We start from the raw sequence: 26,717 nt of genomic DNA on the forward strand, positions 1-26,717 counted from the left end.
GTGCTGCTGCTGACACCGACAAAGCCCAGCCCCCTTCCTCTTCTAGGCAGGGCGGGAAGAAGCCAGGAGGAGGGAGGGAGACGATGTGAGGGAAAGGGAAAGAACGTGTGCGCTGGCGATCCACACAGCGATACCCAGACCGTCCACGGGCCGGATCCAGAAGGCAATTGGGCCTGATCTGGCCCGCAGGCCTTAGTTTGCCTACCCATGACCTAGAGGCTTTGGGGAACAGGCCTAAGTATGGCACAGGTACTGGAGGAGATTAAGCTGATTAAAGAAGGTGGGGGAATCACCCAAATGGAGATTGTGTAGCAAAAGAACAGTGCCAGCCCCCTCAAGGTATTATTTCTGGTTCTTAAGCAGGACATGATGAAATGTTCTGAATGCTCTTATTTAGGTGGAAAACTTGGAGGAGCTAATTCGAACAAGGAAGTTGCCACTTCAAGACCAGCTAAAGGTACCACAATCATTTTCTTGAATTAATGTTGCATCTTCTTTTTTTAATGAGATTTGTATTAAAGTCTTTCATAATACGTAAAATAGTGGTTACCAAAAAACAAATAGAATAAGTGGAATACAGAGTCCTTTCTTAGTAGGTCATTCTTAGCCCTTACCACCCATAGAGCACAGTAGCTCCTCCCAGCTCTCACCTGGGATCTTTTCTTTCTCTTCCCAGCCTCTCACCCTGGGAGACTGACATTTCCCTGTTTCTCACCCAGGGTCCTCCAACAACCATTTACCACCCCCATGAGTGTACAGTCTATGGACCTTAATAAAAGTCCCTGACATGGGACTTCAAAGAGAACCAACAAAAGAAAGAAAAGGAACAATAAGAAGAAAGAAGAGAGAAGGAGATCAATAAAATAAAAAAGACAAACAAACAAAAGAAAAAGAAAAATTAGAGAAAGATTTTAAAAACTTCTGATTTTCCATCTGCCGCTTACATAAAAAAAGAAAAATATATATGATTATTTAAGACATTCAGTTCATGCCTACACCCATCTTCTTCACCTTGAAATTGCAGAAATGGTAACAAGTTGGGTGCAATATGATCAGCTTAATGAGGCATTCAGATTGAATAAGAGGAATGGTTTTGCGATGCAAACCTCTGAGAAAGATACCTGCTAGACTGGGGTAGTCAACCTTTTTATACCTACCGCCCACTAATGCATCTTTCTTGATGGTAAAATTTCCTTACCCTCCACCAGTGCTTGATAGAAGGAGGATTCAGCTTGTGCTGTAGAACCCACTTCTGCCCACCTATAATCCTGAAACGCCCTCTAGTGGGCAGTAGGGACCAGGTAGACAACCCCATGCTAGACATTAACAATAAATTAGTGTCTAAAATGTGTTTTTGTATTGTAAACCACCCTGTGATCTTCAGATGAAGGGTGGTACATGAGTGGTGGTGGTGATGTAAATAAATAAATTTCCAGGGTGCTGAGAGCTGTTAGGAGACCCCTATTTCCCCTCACAAAGCTACACTTTCAAGAGTGGTTTAACAATTCCACTTTGCAGGAAACTTTGGAAAGTGTAGCTCTCTGACTGGCATAAGGTGTCTTTCAGGAGAGCAACATCTGTCTGAAAGCTTCATCCTGGGAGAATGCCTGAAATAATTTACTACAAGGTGATTTTTGTCGGTTCCATTATCAATGAAACTAGAAACTTACCCGTATTGCTGCATTGCTAGCGTGCCATTTCCCATCATAAGGATACAGTTAGAGTCGACACAGCTGTGGTACTTGGGAGTCAACAAGTCACTCAAAATCCCCTGCCTCTTTCAACCTTGCTTTCCATTGTAGGGGTTTGCAAGACTAAAGGAAGCCCAGGACGCCTTGGAGCAGACATATCTACAGGCTCGAGATGAATACAGGCAGTTGCAGAACCATCAAGAACCTGCGGGGGCGCTAGGAGACTTTGATTCTGATCGGTATGTATATAAAGTGGTACCTTGGTTCTTAAACGCCTTGGTACTCAAATGCCTTGGTTCTCAAACGCCAAAAAAGCGGAAGTAAGTGTTCCAGTTTTTCAAACATTTTTTGGAAGCCGAACGTCCAATGTAGCTGTTGGCTATTGTTTCCAGGGCACCTGGACCAATCTGAAGCTGCGCCTTGGTTTTCGGACATTTTGGAAGTCAAACGGACTTCCGGAATGGATTAAGTTTGGCGCTTTTGTTTTTGCTATTTATTTTGCGTTTTTGTTTTTGAGGCTTTTTCGGTTAATTTGTTTTTGTGACTGTGTGGAACCCAGTTCAGCTACTGATTGATTGATTGATTGTGTGACTGTGGAAATGAATAAAAGCTCCCCATTCAAACAATAACTATAATCAGTGCAGGTAAGATTTTTTTATATATATATATCTACAATACTGCTTTATTTATTTTATAGTACAGTACATTGATTATTGCTTTCATTTTATGGATCAATTGTATCGTTAGATAGTAAAATTTATGTTAAATTGCTGTTTTTGGGGTTGTTTTTAAAAGTCTGGAACAGATTACAGTGGTACCTCAGGTTAAAGGCACTTCAGGTTACAGATGCTTCAGGTTACAGACTCTGCTAACCCAGAAATAGTGCTTCAGGTTAAGAACTTTGCTTCAGGATGAGAACAGAAATCGTGCTCTGGTGGCGCGGCAGCAGCGGGAGGCCCCATTAGCTAAAGTGGTGCTTCAGGTTAAGAACAGTTTCACGTTAAGAACAGACCTCCAGAACGAATTAAGTTCTTAACCTGAGGTACCACTGTAATCCATTTTGCATTACTTTCTATGGGAAAGCACGTCTTGGTTTTGGAACGCTTTGGTTTTGGAATGGACTTCCGGAACGGATTAAGTTTGAGAGCCAAGGTACCATTGTATTGCACAAGTTGATTGAGCAAGGATTTCAGGCATGGAGTCTCTCCCATCCCTACCTGGAGATACTGGGGATTGAACCTGAGGCCGTCTTCAAACAGTCCTGGGTTGGATAGGAAAAGTGGGAACTAAATATGAGGAGAAGACAGTGTGCTGACAGACTTTTGGATGAGACCCCTTGGGAGCTGTTGCCAGTCAATTTAGATCAGGGGTAGCCAAGGCAGCATCACCCAGAGGTGGTTGTTGGACTACAAGCCCCATCATTTTTGAATACTGGTCATGCTACTGCATGGGGTAGATGGGAGTTGTAGTCCAACAACACTTTGCCTACCCGTGATACAGGAAGTACTAAGCATTATAGAGCAATAGCCTGACTTCTGTACTCCTATTCCCTGAGCTATATTGCTGTTCTAGCTTCTCTCATCTTTGCTAACTCATTTTAACACTTTCCAGAGCAGTGGAAGGACAGATATTCCAACTGGAGATGCGCTTGGAGGAGCTGAAGGAAAGGATTGACCAGGCAATGTGGGACCAGCCAGTTGCACAGAGCAGCGTTGAGGCGCCTGATTCATCTCCTGCCTGTTTTCCAGCTCAGGCATCCGAGTCGCAGATGAGGTCGCCGACTCCATCTCTTCAAGCCCCAGTCCCGGCTGTCTGCACTCCATACCCTGAGGTCACATGCAATTACTTCAAGGTTTTCCCAAGCGAGAAATGGCATATCTAAAGGATATTTTGATGGACAGATAGATTTGATTATATTTCTATGCTGCTTTTCATTCAGAGCTATCCCAAAGTGGATTACAAGCAATAGAGCAATAACATGATAGAACATAATAGAATATCACAAACACAGCATAAATCATATGGAATAATTAACAAATCATCAGTGAAGCAAGTAGTCTATAAAACACTGTTAACAAGGCAACAACTAAGAAATAAGCTAAACATCACAATTAAAGTGAAAGTAATATTCGAGATGGGACGTGGGTGGCACTGTGGGTTAAACCACAGAGCCTAGGGCTTGCCGATCAGAAGGTTGACGGTTCGAATCTCCATGACGGGGTGAGCTCCCGTTGCTCGGTCCCTGCTCCTGCCAACCTAGCAGTTCAAAAGCACGTCAAATTGCAAGTAGATAAATAGGTACTCCTCTGGTGGGAAGGTAAACGGCATTTCTGTGTGCTGCTCTGGTTCATCAGAAGCAGCTTAGTCATGCTGGCCGCATGACCTGGAAGCTGTACACCGGCTCCCTCAGCCAATAAAGCGATATGGCGCCGCAACCCCAGAGTCAGTCACGACTGGACCTAATGGTCAGGGGTGCCTTTACCTTACTAATATTCGAGATACAGGAGTGTGTTTAAAGGTTTCTTTGTGCACCAATCTGAAAGTTTTTTTATACCCTGGATTTATTGGTATTACTCTGGAGCCCTTTACAAGACCACATATATTACAAAACATGAAATGGCTTGTGTCTCCTATCTCGCCTGTGGGACGCTCTCTCCAGGCCAGGGCCAGATGACACATGAGGCAGGCTGAGGAAGCTGCCTCAGATGTGGAAGCCCAAGAACAGGGATTCCAACTTGCATAAAATATTGGGGAGGCCCAGGTAAGCCCTGCCTCGCATATTGATCACAAGGCGTGTTGCAAACACACCATTTGAATGGCAGTGCTCATCAACTTGTGGGGGGCAGCCCTTTCAAATCTTTTATTGTAGAATGGGGTCTAAGGGACCTTAGCCACTAGGAGTTGGCTTCTTTGCCCAAGAGACAGCACCCCCACAAGTGTCCCACTCATCATACTGCCTCCACCACTGGTGAAGAAGCAGTGTTGGCTTTTCCGGCAAGATTTCATGTGCTCTATGAGATTTCTCAAGATCTCACCAGAAGCTGCCATGTCTGCTGCTGCTTTATGGGCACCACCATGCAACCCAGGAAAGGGAGATTTTGGTAGGAGTGGGGAAGAGCGGTGGCAGTATGGGGGGGCACCTCCCTGTTTCACCTAAGGTACTAAAAAGGGAAGGGTTGTATTAAGTAGTGGGTGGACATAGCAGACGACCCAGAGATTTCTCCAAGTAGTTCTTTATAAGTAAGCTGAAACTGAACTGAACAGCAAACAGCTCAGCAGCCTGCTTTTATAGGCAGCCGGCTGTCAACAATATAACAGCAACAGCCCAGGGTTTCCCACCTAAATTAACTTACCTGGACGTGAGTGAAAACTATATACACAATACCCCCTGGTGGCCAGGGTGAGAACTTCAATAGATAACAGTTTGTCCCTGCATCAGGCCATGCAGTAGGCCATGCTTCCATGGCAGCCATCTAGTGACTGGCGCCCACAGCACTTTCTCAAAATTCAAAATGCACCCACTAGTCCTCCATAAAGGTCACCAACCTCTGTTCTAGACTGACAGTGATTTAAATTGTTCAACATTTTATACCAATTGCCAAATTCTTTTGGAGAGGGGGTGGCTTTGCTTTCATTTGGGCCTTGCTCATGCCTTGACTCTCTGCTCTTCAGACCCCCTTCCCCACGAATGGCCGCAGCCAAGCCCAGCTGGACATGGAAGTGAACTCCATCAGTGATGAGACTGGAGAAGAGGGAGAAAGCAGCCTTCCGGAACCACTCCGGCACATGCAAGCCCAGGTGGAAAAGGACTTTGATCACCTCCTGGACCAGTAAGTGTATGAGTTTTGTGTATATGGGGTGAATGTCTTTTTGATGTCGGAGAAAGACCTCTCCCCCAGGCCTTCGATAATCTTTTAAAGATTTACAGCTTTTTCACTCTTCAAATAAAAATTATCTCTGCATCATGCTGTTGTTCTAGCATGGTAGAATGTATCCCTTTGGATTTCTGAACAAATTGATCGTTGCTTTGATGTTTTTTTCTCTAGGACCCCATTTTTGCTATACTTTTAAAGCAGTATTCTGCCCCTCCCAATAACTGTGCCCTTCTGCAAAGAATCCTGGGAATTGTAGTTTGTGCTTAAAGTCCTTAGGAGACCCCCGGTCCCCTCAGAGCTACAGTTCCCAGAGTTTCTGGAAAGGGGAATTGGTTGTTAAACTGAGAACTGTAATACTGGGGGGGGGGGGGGGGGACAGAGGTCTCCTTAGACCTCCTCCCCCTTAACAAACTACAGCTCCCAAGATTCTTTGGCAGAAGCCATGACTGTTTAAAGTGGTAAGGTGCTGCTTTAAATGTGTAGTGCAGATGAAACCTATATCTCTACTTTGAATGGTTGGTTGATATATTGGGTTGCTTCCAGTGAAGTTCCACTCAGAGTAGACCCATTGAAGTGAATGTGCCTAAGTTAATCATGTCCATCAATTCAAATGGGCCTACTCTTAGTAGGACTGGCAGCGACTAATATTCAGTGTCAGTTCATCTGGTTTCTGAAGGCTGACAGACCCAAGCTTAACCTATTGTCTCTTGTCCCACAGCTACAGCAGCTTCAAATCTTTGCCAGAGGCTCTGAGCTTGGAGCAGCTGCACCTGGACAGACATCACTCACCCCCAGATGAAGCAGATGGTGCAGCTATAACCGATGTTGGGACAAAGGAAGGCTCCCACTGGGTGTCTAAAGCTAGCAAGACCTCTTGCAGGCCTTCAACCTTGCAGTAAGTCATCCAGGAGAAGAAACCACACTTCAGCCATGCCCTAATTATTTCATAGGTCAGGGACCTGTGGCCCTCCAGATGTTGCTGGATTGTGAGGAATATTGCTCATCCCTCAACATTGGCCATGCTTACTGAATCTGATGGGAGTCCACGGCATCAGGAGGGCACCACATCAGCTCTCTTTATCTATCCTGAACCTTCCAGCAATCAGCTTCATCATAGGCATCCAATGAAGCTGAACGGTGGAGTATTCCAGACAGATAAAAGAATAACCTTTACACAGCATGTAGCAATACATTCCCACAGGAGGCAGTGATGGCTGTCAACTTGGATGGCTTTTATTAAGTACAGTGGTACATCAGGTTAAGAACTTAATTTGTTCTGGAGGTCCATTCTTAACCTGAAACTGTTCTTAACCTGAGGTACCACTTTAGCTAATGGGGCCTCCCACCGCATGATTTCTGTTCTCATCCTGAAGCAAAGTTCTTAACCCGAGGTACTATTTCTGGGTTAGCGGAGTCTGTAACCTGAAGCGTCTGTAACCTGAAGCGTCTGTAACCCGAGGTACCACTGTAGTGGGTGGACATAGCAGGCGACCCAGAGATTTCTCCAAGTAGTTCTTTATAAGTAAGCTGGAACTGAACTGAACAGCAAACAGCCCAGCCAGCCTGCTTTTATAGGCAGCCGGCTGTCAACATGGTAACAACAGCCCAGGGTTTCCCACCTAAATTAACTTACCTGGACCTGAGTGAAAACTATATACACAATACCCCCTGGTGGCCAGAGTGAGAACTTCAATAAATAACAGCTTTACAAGAGGATTAGACAAAGTCATGGAAGACAAAGCTATCAACAGCTACTAGCAATGATGGCCATGTTTTGCCTCCACCGTTGGGGGCAGTATGCCTCTGAATGCAAGTTGCAGGGAATTGCAGGAGAGCAGAATTGCACTCATGTCTTGCTTGTGGGCTTCCCACAGGCTTCTGGTTGGCCACTGGGAGGGCAGGATGCTGGACTAGATGGGCTATTGGCCTGATCCAGCAGGGTCCTTATGTCCTTAACTGCCTCTGGTCTAACCACTCTGCACATTGCCTTGAAAATATTGGTGGGAGACCTTTCACAGACCACCATGATGCCTGCAAACATTCTGGGATGTGACTAAACTTAGAAGCAGGGGGGGCTTGCTTTTCCAACAAAGATGCCTTTGCTTTCTCTCCCTCTTTCTTTCCCAGAGTTGGACAAAGGAGCTTTTTATTTTAGGCTATTTTTATTTTCAGTTCTTCCTACTCAATAGGGCTGAGTTGGCAGGGCAGATGCAGGGGCGGGGACTGTGGGAGCAGAAAAAGGAGAAACCGAAGGAAATAGGGGAGTGGGGGAAGGGGACGAATTTGATGGCAAGGAAGTGAATGTGAAGCCTGGAATCACATGGAGTGAAAAGGAAGGGGGAGGAAAATGCGTATGAAATCTCTCTCTCCTTTCCTTTCCTTTCCTTTCCTTTCCTTTCCTTTCCTTTCCTTTCCTTTCCTTTCCTTTCCTTTCCTTTCCTTTCCTTGCATGTTTGCAGGATGCCCATGGCTGCAGCTTGTAGCTTCCCTACTTATGTAAAACATAGTGCCTGCCTCTATAACCCATGCAAAAAGACAGCTTTGTAATTTGGGCACATGAAAGCACAGATCCTACTTTAGAAGTCTGGGAATGAAGGGCCTTCTTAGTCTCTGGGTTCTGACAGGAACAGACTCTCATAGCCTGGCTTGAAAAGCACTTGCAGCAGGTTTGGATTGCTCCTTCTCTTCCCAGATCCCCAGGTGGGGATTAAAAAAAAAGAAGTGATGTTGCTAACTCCTAAATGTATGGTGGCTGGGGAGGTTAATCCACCTTCTTCTCCAGGATGAATGTTTAATAAGAAAACCATATGAACATGCCCTAGGCCAAGGGTTGCAAGTTCTTCATCCCTGACTTAGCAGCTGCCATCTTGAATGTTGGACTTTTCAACAGCCACTGGCATCTTCTGTGTTCCTATTCCCTGAGCTATATTCTTGAAACTGCTGAGAGATTACCTTGGAAGTAGGGGCAGTCCAGAATGTGAAAGGCTGTTGACAGCAAAGCCTTCGTATGTTACTGTCCCCAGAAGCCTTTATTTGTTTTGTTTCTTTAAAGTGAAGCTGCACCTTTGACCCGATAGCTTTATTCAGAAATCTGTAAAACTAGAATGTGGCCGGAATAGGTCAGACAACCCATAAGCCTCTGCTGAGTCCTCCCTTCTCTCTCTTCCTGCTCCCCCATTTCTAATAGGCAGCCCCAACAGATGGAATCTTCTGAGCAGCTTTTGAGGAAGTCCCAGCAGGAAGTACCTGACCAGACCAGCTGCTCACCATCCATCCAGCAGGAGGAGGAGCCAGTTCCTCAGGGTTCAGTTGAACAAAAATGTCCATTGTCTCCAGTTCCAAAGGCCTCATCATCTAAGAGGCAGCAAAAGCACCTGTCGCCACAGAGCAGCATGGTCAGTGTGGCAGGCAGTGCTGCTTCTGAACACACAGCCAAGAAGTCTCTCCAGAAGACAAACACAGGATTGCCTGAGGTAAGCATTGGTTAGTAGGGAGGGGGCTGTCACAATGGAGCAGTGGGAGAAAACAGTTTTCATCACGAGGGCCACCTTCCTTTTGGGGCTTTCTGGGAGCCATGTGCCAGGGGGTGGGACCCAGAGTGTGGGAAGAATCTGGGACCTGGTGTCCTCCAAGGTTTATTGAGATTTGACTCCCATCATCACCAGCCAGCAAGCCAAGAGAAATGAGGAGTCCCTGGCCCAATGACCAGGTATGGTGGGAGTGCTACTTCTTAAGAGCAGAGCAGGGGGAAGAACCTGTGGTCCTTCAGACATCGTTGGATTACAGCTCCCATCATCCCTGACCATTGGCCATGCTGACTGAGGTTCACAGCAGCTGGAGTACAGAAACATATGGAGAGCAACTGGATCCACATTTCTGCTCGGGGGCCAATGAAAGCCCTGAGAAGCAGCTTTCCTCTGCTTGGAGATAGGATTGGAGAAAGAGGTTTGGGACTGGGCAGTGAAACTTGGAGGCTAAAGTAATTTGGGAATGGTGCAACTTGAGTCAAAATTAAATCAATTTTAGGTGCCCCTGTTCTGAATAGAGATGAGAGGGGTCTTGCCTGTCCTTCTTGTGACCCATGGAGTGAAACATACAGTCCATATGCCATGTATTCTAAGCCAAACCTACCTCACAAATTTGCTGTGAGGGTAAATATTGGGGTGGAGATGTCCTCAACTTCATGAAGGAAATACCAAATAAAAATGTTTATATATATCCTTTGTTGCCTCAAAATATGGTTCTTTTTGAGGAAGTTCAGGCAATCATTTAACCGCCTCAAGGATAAGGTATATTTTTCAGCCTGTGGGCCACGTTCATTTCTGGGCAGCCTTCCAGGGGCCACATGCCTGTGATTGCCTGAGTTGGTGGCAAATGTGGGTGGAACAAAGGAAGTAAATTTTCCCCTTGTACAGTACACTATTTTATACACACTCACTCACATAACTCTCTCGATTTTCCATTCAGGCAAGCCAGGGGCACTATTAAAATCCAAAAAAATGTCCCAGCCAGGAAAAACACCCAAGAAGGATGCAAATATGGGCCCATCAAGAAGTGGGGGTGGCCTCAGAAGAGTCCTGAGGGCCAAGTAGAAAGGCTCGGAGGACTGCATTCAGCACTTGGACTTGACGTTCCCCACATCTTCTTTTTCCCTCTCTTGCAGAATTTACGCCTTGTTTCCCCTGAGACAGACAGTGGATTTGTGGGATCAGAAGCCAGCAGGGTGTCCCCGTTGGCACAAATGCCAAAGCACTATACATCCAAGTTTAGGTATGAAGCCTCCCTCCCTCCCTCCCTTCTTTTCTTATGAGCTGTGTTAATTCCCATAATTGTGTCCCTGAGTTGGCAGTGAACAGGAGGAAGTATATAGAAGATACCTGAAGACAAAAAGTGGGTGAAACCAGGAACTGGGTGGGCATCCAGCAATATTCAGATAAAGGAAAGTGTGGTTGGAAGACCTGGAGCATGAAAATGACCAAACTAATTGCAAGCTATTGGAAGGGGTTTTTTTTAATATGTGTTAGGAGATTTGACCTCTTGTATCAGCTTTAGTTAGACTTACAGCAGAATCAGATTGCAATTCTAGACTTGCACACTTGGGAGTAAGACCAGCTGAACCCATTGGGGCTTCCTCTTGAGTAGACATGAATAGCATGGGTGAGGATTCTATGGTCTTGCAGGTATCACTGGACTCCTACCATCATCCTTGATCACTATCATGCTGACTGGGGCTGAAGGAAGTTAGGGTCCAAGGACATTTGGCTCTCCTCCTTTGCACTATTTTTTATTAGTAGTGTTGCTATTATTTCATTGGCTTTTTATCCCATCCTTGCTTAGGAGCCAAGGGCAGTTATAGAACATTATAAAAGACCCATGTCTTCACAGTCATTAAAACAGCTAAAACTACATCTCTTAAAAGCTGCTTTGTAGAGGAAGTCCCTCAAAAAGAAGGGTACACTTTTAAAAATAGCATCTATTTTGCCTGCAGAATGTCCCAGGTTCAAACCACAGTATTTCTAGATAGGGCTGGGAAAGCTGGGCTAGAAGGACCCAAAGATCTGACTTGGTATAAAACAACTTTGTGTTCCCATTTCTTGTCAAGGTCCCACAGCATGCTGGGAAATTCAACCTCTGTCGATGTAGACTTCGAAGCAGAATCTCTAAGGAAAGCGCCTGTCACATTGGAATCATTGGAAACAGACAGGTCACCCAGGCACACACAATCAGACAATGGGATGCAGAGACAAGGCCTCTCCAAAGGAAGACATTTCCAGCTTAGCTCCCCTACCAGGTGGACCAACAGCATCGCCAGTGAGATGGAGCCAGGCATGGATAGTGGTGAGCTAAAAGCAGTCAATTGCTTTGAACAGGAATGCCAGGTCATGTGCCTGTTCTTATTTGAGGTCTTTCCTAACATCCTGCCCCTCAGTACCTTGCTAGCTGCACTACCCTGAACATTCACTCACGTAAAGCTCTAGCACATGCTCACACATGCAGCCTGGCCAGCCTGTACCAGCTTACCTGGATCCCCGAAACACCTTGCAGAGATCAAACAACACCCCTGAATCATGGACCTTTTGCACGGCCTAGTGCTGGGTCAGTTTCAACACGCTGCAACAGGTATTTGTTCTGTGCCATCCTAAGCGCATAGGGACGCAGGTGGCGCTGTGATCTAAACCACAGAGCCTAGGGCTTGCCGATCGGAAGGTCGGCGGTTCGAATCCCCACAACAGGATGAGCTCCCGTTGCTCGGTCCCTGCTCCTGCCAACCTAACAGTTCAAAAGCACACCAAAAAGTGCAAGTAGATAAATAGGTACTGCTCCAGCAGGAAGGTAAACGGCATTTCTGTGCGCTGCTCTGGTTCACCAGAAGCGGCTTGGTCATGCTAGCCACATGACCCGGAAAAACTGTCTGCGGACAAACGTCGGCTCCCTTGGCCAGTAAAACAAGATGAGTGCCGCAACCCCAGAGTCGTTCATGACTGGACTTAACTGCCAGGGGTCCTTTACCTTTCTTTTTCTTTTTTTTAAAATCCTAAGCACTTTCCTCGCTCCCTGCATCCAGTTGTAGGGAAAGAGAGTTTGTCAAGAGTGGTGAGCACTGGAGACTCTGTGATGCACATGTTGGCTGGTAATCAGCTCTTGGAGTCACAGGGGAAGTGCTTCTACAGGTGAAAGTGCCATAACTCAGTGGTGCAGCACCTGTCTTGCATGCAGAAGTTCCCAGGTTCAGTCCTTAGCATCTCCAGGTAGGGCTGGGAGAGAGACCCATGTATAAAGCCCTGGAGACCTGCTGCCAATCAATATAGGCAATACTTAGCTAGATGGACTAATGATCTGGCTCTGTATAACGCAGTTTCCAAAGTGGAAAGATCCACGATTCATGCATTGCTGTGATTCCTGGATTGCAGAGTTGTTGTTGTTTTATTAAGTTATTAAACTTACTAGTTGCTTATCGCCCCAAGGTGTGCATGTGACTTACAGCAGGTGTGTGCATGTGCTTGCACCATAAGGTGCAACCATAAGGGAAGAAAAAAGAGAGGAAGGGTCATACAAGACATCACTATATCATCTAACATAACATTTATGAAAAAACAAAAACACACCCACCATATAATTAATAACAGACAATATTAACCATGCATAAATAATAAACAAAGAATACTCCCACCCAGTAATTAGCAGATAAACAACTGTTTTCCCCCTTTTAAACTCCTCTCCCCACCCAGAAGTCTAGAATCAGGCCAGCTGTTGCAAACCAACAGTGGATGGGTCCCACATCCTCAACCCAGGGATGGTCCTGCTCCTCTCCTCTGCCTTTGCTAGGCAAAGCAGGAAAAGGTTGGCAAAAGTCTTGCCTGTTTTGCAGTTCATCCAGCTACTGCTTATCTTCTGCTGCCACTGGTGGCCCTTGGGGGTCCCTTCTAACCCTATGATTCTATGATGTGTTTCTGGCTCTTTTCTCACCAGCTCACACAGACTCTGAGGCTGATGCCCAGGCAGGACTTGAAACTTACAGTGCGCCTCCTGATGAAGCAAGACATTCTCCTAGCTCCTCTGCTGTTTCGCTGCCCCCAGACCAGACTCATGACTACAGTCTCCTTGACTCCCACGTGCACCGAGCGTAAGTTTCCTCTTTGGAATGGTGGGGGCACTGGGTGAGAAACACAATAGATCATAGATGAGGAACCTCAGGCCGAGGTGGCCGAGGCAGTCCCTCAGACCACTTTGCCTGGCCCTCAGAACTCTCCCCAGACCACACCCATCACTGGGTGATGGTGCTTTGTACCTTCCTCAAGTCTTTTGGGCAAACTGGAATGTGTCCATGAACTCCTACAGTGCTCCTCACTTCCCTTCATGGAGGATGGAGGGGGGATGTGCAAAGAAAAAAGCCAACTGAATACAGTGGTACCTTGGGTTAAGTACTTAATTCGTTCCAGAGGTCCGTTCTTAACCTGAAACTGTTCTTAACCTGAAGCACCACTTTAGCTAATGGGGCCTCCCACTGCCATCACACCGCCGGAGCACGATTTCTGTTCTCATCCTGAAGCAAAGTTCTTAACCCGAGGTACTATTTCTGGGTTAGCGGAGTCTGTAACCTGAAGCATATGTAACCTGAAGCGTATGTAACCCAGGGGAACCACTGTAAAGCTAAAATCAGCATTCATTGCTCTGCCCACTTTTTGCTTCGGGTCCTTGCACACCACTATTTTGTGGCCCCTGGAAGGTTGCCTGGAAGGGAGTGCAGCCCTCAAGGTGAAAAAGCTTCCCCTCCCCTGGTCTGTACTAACTGGCAGCAAACCTCCAGGTTTTTGGGTCAGTCTCTCCCAGCCTTGCCCAGAGATACCAGGGATTGAGCCTTCTGTGTACAAAGCAGATGTTCCACCACTGAGCTACGGCCCTTTCCTCCAGAGGAGAAGGCATCAATTTTAACCCTTTTTAGGGGAACATTTTCTCCATGCTTTGGCAAGCTTGCATTCAGCTACCAGCCTGGGAGCTTTCCATCATTCTTAAGAGCTAACTCCTGCAGTAAAAACATTCCATATGCAAGCTGGTTATGTTTTGTACTTACTCTGTAAGAACTGTAAACAGAAGCAGCCTCACTAGAAGTGAAGTTGTTAGGATTTTTCCAAAGTGGATGCCCTATCACCAAGCTATGACCCTTCCACTATAGTGTGTACAATTTGGGTTGCTGGACATGTATAGCATGCCTAAAATTAATATCTCTTGTCATGCTAGGTCCTGATTTTAACTGATCCTTGGTTGGGGGTTGTTTTTGTCCCTTTAACAGCCAAGCTATCAGAGCTTTGCAGCATGAAGTCTCTAAGCTTCGCCAAGTCCTGGAGAGGACCCTCCAGCAGCCTCATGGTTATCCACAGCGGCCACCCTCCGCACATGCCTCTACACCCCAGATGCCAAGACAGGACAGGACCCGCCTCCCCAGAAGTGCCAATCCAATAGGGTAAGCAATGGGCAGAGCTTGTTCCAGGTTTGAGGGTAGCCCAGGCAGCCTCTCCTTTCTCCATCACTGTCTCCTGATGGCAGCCAGGGCTGGTTCATGTAAGGATTTTCCCACAATGCCTCTGGCAAAGCATTTCTTCAGAGAATGGTGGGGAGTTAAAATGGCTGCTAGATTCAGCTGCCTTATGCTACTTGAAGGGGCAGGCTGCTGGAGGGGCAGGCGCCAGCAACATGCCTTACCTGGACCTAGGGGCCCTGGCACCTGCCTGAAGATGCTGGGTATTGACACCCTGCACAGCAACAAGTGTCTTCTCTCTGGTGCTATCTGCTGCCCATACAATGTCCCAGAAGCCCAGCTTTCTTTCTTGCCTTTATTTACACCAGGCATCAGCTGGAAACCCACTGGAAACCTGAAATATGATTTATTGTTTGTTGAGACTAATGATATCCTATAATTTTTCACATACAAGGTCATTTTTAGGCAAACACTTGGTAAGCTTCTGTTGCAAAAAGAGGGGTGGTCTTGGAGCCCTGATACGCAGAGGAGAGAGGGGCACTGCAGAGGTAAAGACCCCTTACTTGTGCCCACCACTTCTTCCCTTTTAAATTTTCTCTCACAGACACACATACTCTCTCTCACACAGATTTGCAGTAGATAAGCAGAAGTTCTCTGCCCTGTGCTTGCTGCTGCTCATGTAAGGAATGGTGCAGTGTGCCTAAAACAATTCACTGTCTTGCAGGTCCAACTACATCCCCACCTCATCTCGCAGCAAAACATCCGGGAAGAACACAGCTGACCATGACAGTTCAGCTCTGTTGATCAAGCCAGAAGATTGGATAAAGAGATCAAACCAGCAAGATGGAATCCAGCTGGATCTCAGTAAGCAACAAAAATGTTTGTGGTGTGCATTAGGTTGCTTTGGTTATGCAAAGAGATGCATTTTATTCTGAGGCTGAATATGGGCATGCCTTTCAGAAGGATGTGCTGTCTGTGCTTCTGTTCCTCATATAAGCCTGCCAGGACCCTAAGGTCCTTTTCTGCATGCCACCTTTGAAGGATGTCCTGAAGAACGAAGTACCTCGGAAGGTTTTTAAGCAGAGGTTGGGTGGCCATCTGTCAGGGATGCTTTAGTTGTCATTCCTGCATTTCAGGGGGTTGGACTAGTTCTGTGACTCTATGAGGGTGGCAGTGACACAACAGTAGCACCTCCCACATCCATTGTACAAACTGCTCTAGTGCCAACCTTGACATTTATTTGAGGCAAATATGTTTTCTTTTTCCTGGGCAATTGGGTATCACCAATCATTGTACTGTTAAATCTGGGTGGGTATGTTTTGTTTTGTTTTAAAAATGTTTATGTGATTTTTATTTGTGTTTCTTTACAGTGGTTGCAAATCGCTCCAGACTTTTTTTAAGGGAAGCAATGTATGAATTAAATAAGCCTAACCTAAACCCTTTCCAGCTTTTCATTGTCAGTGACATCTCATGCACTAGCCGATCAGTGCTGTGCACAAGTGGCTTCTGCTCCAAACCAACAGCAATTGATTCCCTGGGACTTGAGCCTGCTTAATGAAGTGACTGCTATTCTATGTGCATATGAGGACTGAGGGTGTCCCCACCTGTGTTGTTTGCAGGCCCTTCGGAGTCAGACTACTCACCACCAAAGCCATGGAAAGGGAAACGCCAGGAAACCTCTGCTTCTAGGAAAGAATCCCCAGAGCAGCCCATCCTCTGGGGGCCCTACACTGGTGAGCAATGGGCACCTGACCCTGCTTTTTTTTACCAAATCAACCGCCCCAGGAAGGACTAGGCAGGTAGCAGTGCACTGCGCTAGAAAGGCTGGGTTGAATTTCCATCCTAATAAAAATATGGCCTAAATTTTAGGGGGAGGGTATGGGAAGCAAAAGAGGGGAGCAGAACTGCCTTTCCCCCTTTTGCATTTTGGGGGTGGGGGTGTAATTTTCAGGGGAAATTTGCTCTGATTTGTGGCAATAATTTCTCCTCCCCTCCTCTCCAGGTGGGGGGGAATGAATGGTGGTCCCCATTGAGAAAGCTACCAAGCAAATTATTACCATCATCATCCTTCCAGTTTATCAGTTGCTTGGCACCAAATGTGTCCAGGCAACCTACAAAATTTAAAAACATAAAGTGTGGCATAAAATCAGAAAAAAGAACAATGTGTTACAATAAAAGCTATACAATAATAATTATAATAATAATTTATTATTTATACCCTGCCCATCTGGCTGGGTTTCCTCAGCCACTGTGCAGCTTCCAACAGAACACTAAAATACAATAACCTATTAAACATTAAAAGCTTCCCTAAACAGGACTGCCTTCAGATGTCTTCTAAAAGTTTGGTAGTTATTTTTCTCTTTGACATCTGGTGGGAGGGCGTTCCATGGGGCGGGTGCCACTACCGAGAAGGCCTTCTGCCTGGTTCCCTGTAACTTGGCTTCTCGCAGCGAGGGAACCGCCAGAAGGCCCTTGGCGCTGGACCTCAGTGTCTGGGCACAACGATGGAGGTCGTTATAGCGTCTCTAACATAAGAAGACCCCTGCTGCATTAAACCAAAGGCCCATCGAGTCCAGCATTCTCTTCCCACAAGGGAAACCAGATGTCTGGAGTGTGTGTATCAAGTTTCTTTGTTTTGATTTCTGTAGGAACCCAGTATTCTTTTTCAAGTCCCAAGTCGCAAGAACCAAAGACTCCCAAAATCTCTGCCCCGTGCCCCTATTGCCAAGAGGTCAAGTCACGGCTTGAAGACGTACCCACAAGAAACCAAGATGCCAGAGGCTTCAAAGGTATCATAAGAAAAGCCCTGCTGGAGTTAGTCCAGCATCCCATTATCACAGTAGCCATCCAGATGCTCCACTGGGAAGCCCACAAGCAATAGCACTCCCCCCATTTGTGATTCTTAGCAACTGGTATTCAGAGGTTTACTAACAGTAGATGTAGAACATAGCCATCATGGTGAATAGCCACTGCTAGCCTTATTATCCACAAATTTGTCCAACCCTCTTTCAAAGCCATCCAGGTTGGTTGCTATTGCTCTATCTTGTGGGAGCAAGTACTTTTGACTCTGTGCTGTGTAAATAAGTACTTTCTTTAGTCTGTCCTGAGTCCTCTAAAATTCAGCTTCATTGGAAGTTCATGAGTTGTGGATCTGCTTTCTTCACATCATCTGTCATGTTGCCTCCTTCTCTCCTTTGCTTTAAACTAAAGATGCCCAAACTCTGAAACCTTACCCCATAGTGGAGTCGCTCCATCCCCTTGATCATTTTGCTCATCTGTGAGGCAGTAATAGGAGTTGTAATCAAATAGAATCTGGAGGGCCACAAGTGCCCCATCTGCACAATCCAGACCACAGAGCAGGGCAGGATTCGCAGTGGCAGCAAAGTGGCTGGCTTATGTCAGCAGTCCACTCTGTTGGAAGAACAAGGAAGTCAGAGTCTGTGAGCAGGGTATGTTCTGAATCAGGAGTTCCACACAGCAACTGATAAGAAAAATTAGCCCATAACTTACACCACCAAATGGCTCACTGAAGCAATTGTGGAACGAATCAGGTGCTGAAGGTTGCGTCTCTGCTGGCTCTCCACCTTAAATTTCCTCTTGACCTTTCCCTTTTTACAATTCTGGCACTTAGCAACAGGTGGAATAGTGCCACAGGAATCATTATCCTTGGTTAAATGTTAACTGGTACCTGGTGAATTTCTGCATTCCTAAATTAAGGACTCGGTCTACATGTCTTTTCTTTTTTTAAAAAAACTTTTTTTAGGAGATTAAAAAGAAATAAATCTGGGTCAGCAGTTTCAGCAGAAACTGAGAACGACTGGTCTGTCCAAGACTTATCTAATGAGTTCTATGCTTGAGGCATAGGCACCAGGTGCCAGGGCCTTGGGTGCTGTAGCACCCACAAAATTCACTCTGAGGGGGCTAGGCACTCACAAATTTTGGTGGTGGACATCCGTGCTACATCAGCACGCCTGGAGGCACGCATGTCATGATTAATTTATAGCTCAATATCTTAGCTGCTTCCACATACTGGTAGTGTGTTTTTTTTTAAAAAAAAAAAACAAATCCTCTCCAGGGCTCTGGTTCTGTGTATTCTTGTTTTTGGATTCGGGGTGGAGGGTCCTTGTGGCAAGATGAATTACTTTGTCTTTCATTTCTAGGCTGTGACTCCCCAAGGGATTCATTTGGACCCTTCTACCAAAGCACTCCAAAGAAGTCAGAAGCACCAACCCATCTGTGCAATGACACCAGGAACCCCAGGAGCAAAGTAGTGCATGGTGAGAAAGGGAAATTCTGGTGTGAAAACTGATGCCGTGTTGGCAAACTGGAGCGCAGGTCCTGACGAGGGCAGCAAGGATGGTGAGGGGTTTGGAAACAGTTCCCAAGAGGAAATATAAGATGAGGCTGCTAGCTCAAGCCAACAGCTCATCTAAGCCCAGCATCCTGTTTTCATAGTGGCTGACCACAAGCAGGTCCTGAACACAACAGCACTTTCCCCACCTGCAGTTCCCAGCAGCTGGTATTCAGAGATGTGTCACCTCTGACAGTGAAGGTAGAACATAGCCATCATGCCTAGTAGCCATTGATTTGCAAAGTGCCGACACATTTTTAGAAATCAAGTAACAATAAAACAATTCAGGCATTGTATAAATGTTATGGTTGTAAAACAGAGAACAAATGGCCAAAGTTGAGACAAATTAATTCTCTAAAAAGTACTTAGTGAAATGGAAATGTTTTTGGAAATGTTTCAAGGGGAAGAGTGTTCCAGAGCATCTGTGCCACTGAACTTCCATGGACACTAAACAAAATGTGAGATGCGTGTTGGACACTTGGGGCTTCTCGAGACTGGGATGAGATTTTTGTGTGTGTATTCTGCAACATGTCATTGAATACACACATATGCACACAGAGGGCTGCTGCCCCTGCTCACTCTACTCACCAACTCCTCTGCCCCTGTACTTGGCCAACCCTTCCTCCCTTTACATCTGAGCAAACTCCCTTCCTTTACACCACGCCCACCCCCTTGGTATCCCCTTTATAGCTCGCTCCTAGTCCCCCTCCTCACAGCTCACCCCAGCTTCAACCCCCTTTCAAAGGAGAGTGGTAGTTGCTCTCTGAAGTGCCTCCCACTTTCCTTTATAGTAAGATATCAATTCCTCCAATTATTGTAAAAACCTGCAGGTTTTTAAAATAAAATATATATGAGATATACGGTATATTAGAACAGACGAATAAAAGAATAAGTTAAAACAATTTGGAGTATACAGGAAAGGATGAAAATAAATGTAAGGAACCACAGAAAGAGGGGGAAAGGAGTCAAAATTGAAAATGTTAAAACTTGGCAAACAATGTTGTAATGTATATAAATGAAAATTATGAATAATAATAATAAAGTTATCAATTCCTCCCAGTTCTGTCTAAGGAGAATTTTAGATCTTGTTTTCTCTTTTGCCCCCAGGGGTGGACCATGGTGCAGGGGACAAAGCAGAGCAAAGTTCTGGACCACAGCAGAACCCCAGCAATCACCATCAATCACAGCAGCCTGGACTCTGGTATCTGGCACTCCCAAACTCTGCTGCCTCCATCAGCTATGTCCCCATGGTTCCCTACCCTCCAGCGTCTATAATGTAAGAACCACTCATTCAGGTCTTTGTTCAGTGAGAATTCTGAGAGATATGACTTTTTCCCTTATTGTGTTGACCCCAACAATGACGAGCCTGTGGCCCTCCAGATATTGCTGGACTAAAACTTTCCATCAAGCTCCAGACAACATGGACAGTGATCAGGAGTGATTGGTGTTGTAGTCCAGCTTCAGTTGTCTGCCTCTATAAGGTCTCCTACTCTGATGTTGGCTTGTTCCCTGCCACCGATGCCTCCAAAACTCATTCGGGAAGGTACCATTGTTCAGTGAGAGAGGGCATATACCTTACCAGCAGAAGTCCCCAGGTCCAGTCCCTAGCACCTCCAGTTAGAAGGATCAGGTAAAAGGATGAAAAAGGTCCTTGCTCTTCCTGAGATTCTGGGGAGCTCCTGACCAGTTAGTGCAGACCCAGGGTGGGGAACCTCAGACTCAGGATCTAAATGTGCCCCTCTAAGCTTCAGTGTCTGGTCCGCTGGACTCTCCCAAGGCTACACCCCTCACTTAGCCCTACTGCATACCCCTTCTTGAGTGTTTTTGCCTGGTTGGTTGGTTGGTTTTTTAACTCTGATGATGCCTCTTGCTTACCTGGAGGACGGGGGGGGGGGGCATGAATGTGTGTAATAGCAGCCCACTCCACTAAAGTAGCATTTATATTTGTTGTTCTGCCCACTTTATCCTCTGGCCCTGCCCGTCACTGGCATGTGGCCCCCAGAAGGTTGCACAGATGGAAATGCAGCCCTCTGACTGAAAACCATCCCCCACCCTGTGTGAGTGTCTGGAGGAGGTTGGAGGATGGACAGCAGCTAACAGATTGAGGTTGAATCCAGACAAGACAGAAGTACAGTGGTACCTCGGGTTACATACGCTTCAGGTTACAGACTCTGCTAACCCAGAAATATTACCTCAGGTTAAGAACTTTGCTTCAGGATGAGAACAGAAATCGTGCTCTGGCAGCGCGGCGGCAGCGGGAGACACCATTAGCTAAAGTGGTGCTTCAGGTTAAGAACAGTTTCAGTTAAGAACAGACATCCAGAACGAATTAAGTACTTAACCCAAGGTACCACTGTACTGTTTTGGGGGGACAGAAGGCGGGCAGGTGTAGAGGACTCCCTGGTCCTGAATGGGGTAACTGTGCCCCTGAAGGACCGGGTGCGCAGCCTGGGAGTCATTTTGGAAACGCAGCTGTCCAAGGAAGCGCAGGTCAATTCTGTGTCCAGAGCAGCTGTTTATCAGCTCCATCTGGTACGCAGGCTGAGACCCTACCTGCGCGCAGACTGTCTCGCCAGAGTGGTGCACGCTATAGTTATTTCTCGCTTAGACTACTGCAATGCACTTTATGTGGGGCTGCCTTTGAAGGTGACCCAGAAACCAAAACTAATCCAGAATGCGGCAGCTAGACTGGTGATTGGGAATGGCCGCCAAGACCATATAACACCAGTCTTGAAAGACCTACACTGGCTCCCAATACGTTTCCAAGCACAATTCAAAGTGTTGGTGCTGACCTTTAAAGCCCTAAACGGCCTCAGTCAAGCATACCTGAAGGAGCGTCTCTACCTCCATTGTTCTGCCCAGACACTGAGGTCCAGCGCCGAGGGCCTTCTGGTGGTTCCCTCGCTGCGAGAAGCCAAGTTACAGGGAACCAAGCAGAGGGCCTTCTGTGGCACCCGCCCTGTGGAACACCCTCCCACCAGATGTCAAAAAGAAAAGTAACTACCAAACTTTTAGAAGACATCTGAAGGCAGCCCTGTTTAGGGAAGCTTTTAATGTTTCATAGGTTATTATATTTTAGTGTTCTGTTGGAAGCCACCCAGAGTGGCTGGGAAAATCCAGCCAGATGGGTGGGGTATAAATAATAATAATAATAATAATAATAATAGTTGTTGTTGTTGTTGTTGTTGTTGTTGTTGTTGTTATTACCCTTGGTGTAGGCAATACTGAACTAGATGCATAAATGCTTTCATCTAGTGTAAAGGTTTATTCAGACCCTCCCCTTCTTTTTCTCTTCGCCAGCTATTGTTCTCCACTTGGACCTCAGGTCTCCTCCCCTGCTGCTGTCCCTAGCAGGCCCCAGGCCACAGAGCTGGAAACCTCAGCTTCTCGGCACCAAATGCAAGAGGGTTCCTGCTGCTCCATGACTCTGGACTGCGCTGGTCTGCAGGACCTGAACAGGTCTCTGAGCCGCGCCATAGTAGCTGCGAGAGACATGAAGCTCACCACCAAGCGGATCAGCCGGTCTCTGACTTCAGATTTGAACAAAGGGAGGCACCAGCGGAGATCCTGCCTCTTTTAGCAAGAGAGCCAAGTGGATGGACACCTCCTCTACTGGTTTAGCTGGAATTGCAAAAAAGGGGGGAAATGGGACTCAGTTCCCCCAAAACATAACATGGGAGAGATATTCATATAACATTATTGGTCTTTTATGTGCCAAAGAGCACCACCATAGAGCCCCTAACTCACTGTGGAGGTGTCCCATTTTTGTGTGCCCGACAGCCTCTTAAGCATTGTGGAGGTGCTCAAGTCTCTAGGCTGTGTGTGACGCCTGTCTTAAAACACACTGGGAGCCTTCAAAGATTGTGGAAAGGGACTGCTGCTGCACTTCCCCTTCACTCCCACCCCCTGAACAAGCAACTTAACGTCGTGTCACGAAAGCCATCTCTGCCCTTATTTTGCGCGTCTTAAAAGGGCAAATTTCCAAGCAGTTTGGGGGAAGATGTAGCATTTTCGCAGACTAGGGGTAACAGTAGTGGTGTCTTTATTTTTCCAATGGACATTGAGGGTAGTGTATCTCTCTTAATGTTGGCAGGGGGCTTGGTGGTGGGTCCTTAGGTCAGCCTTAGATATTCCAGTGCTGGGTGTCCTCTACCTGCCTGTTCCTCTTTTCTCACCTTACCTCAACTGTATTTTGCCTTAAAAATGGAAGTCTTAAAAGCTCCTTTGGGGCATAGTGGCAGAAGCAGAACATCTTCTGGCACACTGAGGCCATGTGAAGATGGTACTTCTTCTCCCCTCGATTTATTTTCAGGGAATTGAAAGGCCCTATGGGGGGCGGTCAGCAAATGGCTTGTTGACCAGCAGACAATTCTGGCACCTGCTGCAGAGTTATCCCACTTTAGCACCCTTCATCTCCTAGGAAGATGAAGATGATATTGGGCATAAGCAGTGGCCAGTGGCTGTTCAGAGCCTTTAAGGCTATGCTCTGCCTCTACTGGTGGAACAACTGCGTCTTTGAATGCCACCTGCTGGGAAATACAAATGGTTCTGCTTTTGGACTTCCCACTGGGACATATGTTGGTCATTGGGAAAACAGGATGCTAAGCTACATGGGCCATTGGCTCGATGCAGCAGGGCTCTTACGTTTTTATCCTGATTGTCTTGCAGGAAGGTCTACTACCTCCTCCATGCTGTTGCTGAACTGATCTCATTCACTGTAAACATACAGCACTGTATCCAATGTTTGTCATTCTTAAGAGCAGACTCACTGAAACTAATGCACGTAACTTAGGTTCATTAATTCCGGTGGAACTAGTCTGAATACAACCCCTTACAGGGTACTGTCCTACTTACAAGGCTCAATAAGCTGAGAGTAGGACATAAAAGTTTTTGGGTGGTCCTCTTAAGGGCCGTGAGTCTATTGCAATACTTACCTCAGGACTCTTCGTGATGCATGAGAGAAAGAGCTCTATTTTGTGAAGGGGTAGCCATGGTGAATTGTTTTCAGAGATATGTGTATATGTGTTTGGGTGTGTGTATTTGTTTTTTTACACGTGTGGTTTCAATTGCTGTTTGGTTTGGTACTATGGAATGGAAACAATGAGCATTTTGTATGTCAACTCTTTTGGGGTTTTTTTTGCCTTCAAGAATGTCTTCAAAATATATTTTGCCAGAATACTTTTCTCTCCCTCCCCATTTCCTTGTGCCCATTAGGCTGTTTGTGTGTGCTTTAAGAACTTTGGGCAAGCAGCCACTCCGAGGTCCAACACATTGTAGGCAGTTTGCCAAGACCAAATGCAATCAATAAGCATCGGGGGCAGTAGATATATAACAGTATCAGACACTTTTTGCTGTCATTGTCAGGGCAAAGTTGATCAATATTTAAGACAGAACAGATATCAGTGGTGAGCAACCTTTAGCCTGCAGGCCTGATTAGGCCTGCCCACCCTCCTCATTTTGCCCACAAGGCTGGTTTGCCCAAGGGGCACTTATATTTACAACTAGTGTCATATGCAGTATCAAGAGCAGGAGAGATAAAGAGGTGTCAGAGCTGGGAGGGAGTTTGTAGGTAGCCCCCATTAGGTGTCATATCAGGGCTTTGCCAGCACCAATGTTCGGCTGATCACTGGGTCTTGTAGAATATTCCTGTATTACATGCAATAGGATTCCTTCTGGGCACATGATCGCTACCCAGGAATTTGTGATCAGTAGCAGAAACAAGCTTCCTCCCACAAACCAACACACAGTTTTCCCCTAGGCATTCTTTTTCAGCAACCTAAGGCCCACCTGCATGATATATTGAGGCGGTATGAAACTGTATTCAAGCAGTCATGTGTTCCCCCGAAGAATCCTGGAAACTGTGGTTTGTTAACGGTGCTGAGAGTTCTTAGCAAATTCCCTATTCCCCTCTTTGCAGGAAATTATGGGAACTGCAGCTGTGTGGAAAAGCACCTCTCAGCACCCTGAACAAAGTATGGGTCCCAGGATTCTTCAGGGGAAGCCACAACTGTTTAAAGTGGTATAATGCTGCAGTCAATGTATAGTGTAGATAGGACCTCTCCTTTAAGACAGCAGCTTTTGGGTTGTTGTTATTAGACCATTGGGAGTTAGAAGCCCTTGCTGATCTGTTGGGGCTAACCCAGAGATTTCCTAGGAGACCCTGTTCTACCTTCTGCCAATCACTGAATTGAGCAACCGCTTAAATGCAGCTGGGAAGTTGAGGCCACCTTGGCTGTTCTTGGTCCTATCCTCATTGTTGCTAATGTTCCATGCTGCCTGTAGATTATGTGAGTTGAGATGAAAGTGCAGTAATAACAGGAATTGGCTGTCATAAGATGAGTGCCTTAGAAACATTGCAACAGAAAGCAAGGGGAAGTGGGCAGCTGATGAAGGATGTCTGTGCCATTTCTCCCCTGACACCTTTTTAAATTATATTTTTTGAATCTATAAATATACCTTTTTTTTAAAGAAAAAAAATCATAATGACAGATCCTTCTCAACACTCATACGATCTGTAGAAATGTGCTAAAATGTGCATTATGTTGTAGACAGTTCTCAAAGCACTTTCAGACACAGGGTGTTGGTGTAGGGTGTGTGTGTTTTGCATTGGAGCCATTACCACAAACAAAATCACTGTGAAGCTATGATAGTTGTATCTTTTTCAACATTCCTTTAAAATAAAATAAAATAAAAAACAAGCACGTCTCTGGTAATGAATGCAAATGGGTGTTTCTGTTTTTCTTGCTCAATAAATGATTTTTGCCTGCTGGTGTCTTTATTCATTTTTAAAAAGGGGAAAGATTTCAGACACACACACTGACTCTGTTTGCACATGAAACCTACAATAAGCCAGAAAGTCTTATTTTGTTATCAAGAACAAGTGATGTCCTGTCAGAGTGCTTGTACCTCCTGCTGCCCAATGCAAACAAAACAGATTGTACCAGGTTTTCTTTACATCCAAACCGGGCACTGTGGTTAGTTGCTCCCTTGCAAGCTGCGATTAGCAAGTGAACAACAACATAAAGTATTTCTTCACATAGCACAATCACACTTTGGAATTCGCTCCCAAAAGAAGTAGAGATGGCCACCAATTTGGATGGCTTCAAAAGGTTACAAACTACTGTATTTTTCGCTCTATAAGACGCACCAGACCATTGGAGGAGGAAAACAAGAAAAAAAATATTCTGAATCTCAGAAGCCAGAACAGGAAGAGGGACCACTGTGCAGTGAAAGCAGCAATCCCTCTTGCTGTTCTGGCTTCTGAGATAGCTGTGCAGCCTGCATTCACTCCATAAGACGCACACACATTTCCCCTTACTTTTTAGGAGGGAAAAAGTGAGTCTTATACAGCAAAAAATACGGTAATTCAGGGAGAGCAAGGCTAAGATTGGCTATCTATGACGGCTATGCCTTAACTCCACTGTCAGAGGCAGTATTTCTCTGACTACTAGTCGCTGGGGATCACAAGTGAGGAGAGTGCTTTTGCATTCAGAGATAGCTCATTGCCATCTGGTTCATCATAGTAAGACCAGGATGCTGGACTAGATGGGTCTTTGGCTGGATGCAGCAGCTTATGACCTTCAAAGGTCATGGCGGCTTCAGGATGGCTACCAATCATAACTTGTTAAGGAGAAGCACAAAGGATCTCCTGCTTATACTATTTACATTCAAGGAGGAATGAAGTACTAGCAATTGGGCGCTGTTTGCTTGCTTTCGATAAAACACGGTAAGCCAGGAATATTGTTATAGGCATGCACAGCCTGCACCAGGGCTCTCTTACAAGATAAGAGCAAGATGTGGTTGGCAATTTTTCCTTGGAAATT

At 46.0% G+C, this 26,717-nt stretch overlaps 1 protein-coding gene across 2 annotated transcripts in view; it reads left to right on the forward strand.

Annotated features, from left to right (window-relative positions):
- AKNA (AT-hook transcription factor) overlaps positions 1–25,592 on the forward strand; it is a 60,313-nt gene extending 34,721 nt beyond the window's left edge. For both annotated transcript variants that reach the window (XM_080990788.1, XM_080990789.1), the window contains exons 7-22: positions 398–457; positions 1,803–1,930; positions 3,303–3,522; positions 5,364–5,521; positions 6,285–6,461; positions 8,754–9,039; positions 10,230–10,336; positions 11,169–11,404; positions 13,037–13,190; positions 14,358–14,528; positions 15,268–15,407; positions 16,163–16,276; positions 17,192–17,332; positions 18,704–18,820; positions 20,002–20,170; positions 22,195–25,592. In XM_080990788.1, the coding sequence (XP_080846914.1) occupies positions 398–457; positions 1,803–1,930; positions 3,303–3,522; positions 5,364–5,521; positions 6,285–6,461; positions 8,754–9,039; positions 10,230–10,336; positions 11,169–11,404; positions 13,037–13,190; positions 14,358–14,528; positions 15,268–15,407; positions 16,163–16,276; positions 17,192–17,332; positions 18,704–18,820; positions 20,002–20,170; positions 22,195–22,474 (2,658 nt within the window). In that variant the 3' untranslated portion in view covers positions 22,475–25,592. The remainder of the gene's footprint in view (positions 1–397; positions 458–1,802; positions 1,931–3,302; positions 3,523–5,363; positions 5,522–6,284; positions 6,462–8,753; positions 9,040–10,229; positions 10,337–11,168; positions 11,405–13,036; positions 13,191–14,357; positions 14,529–15,267; positions 15,408–16,162; positions 16,277–17,191; positions 17,333–18,703; positions 18,821–20,001; positions 20,171–22,194) is intronic.
- The last annotated feature ends 1,125 nt before the right edge of the window (positions 25,593–26,717 follow it).

Source organism: Podarcis pityusensis (genome assembly GCF_964106645.2).
Source record: "Podarcis pityusensis genome assembly, chromosome: Z".
Taxonomy (NCBI): Eukaryota; Metazoa; Chordata; class Lepidosauria; order Squamata; family Lacertidae; genus Podarcis; species Podarcis pityusensis.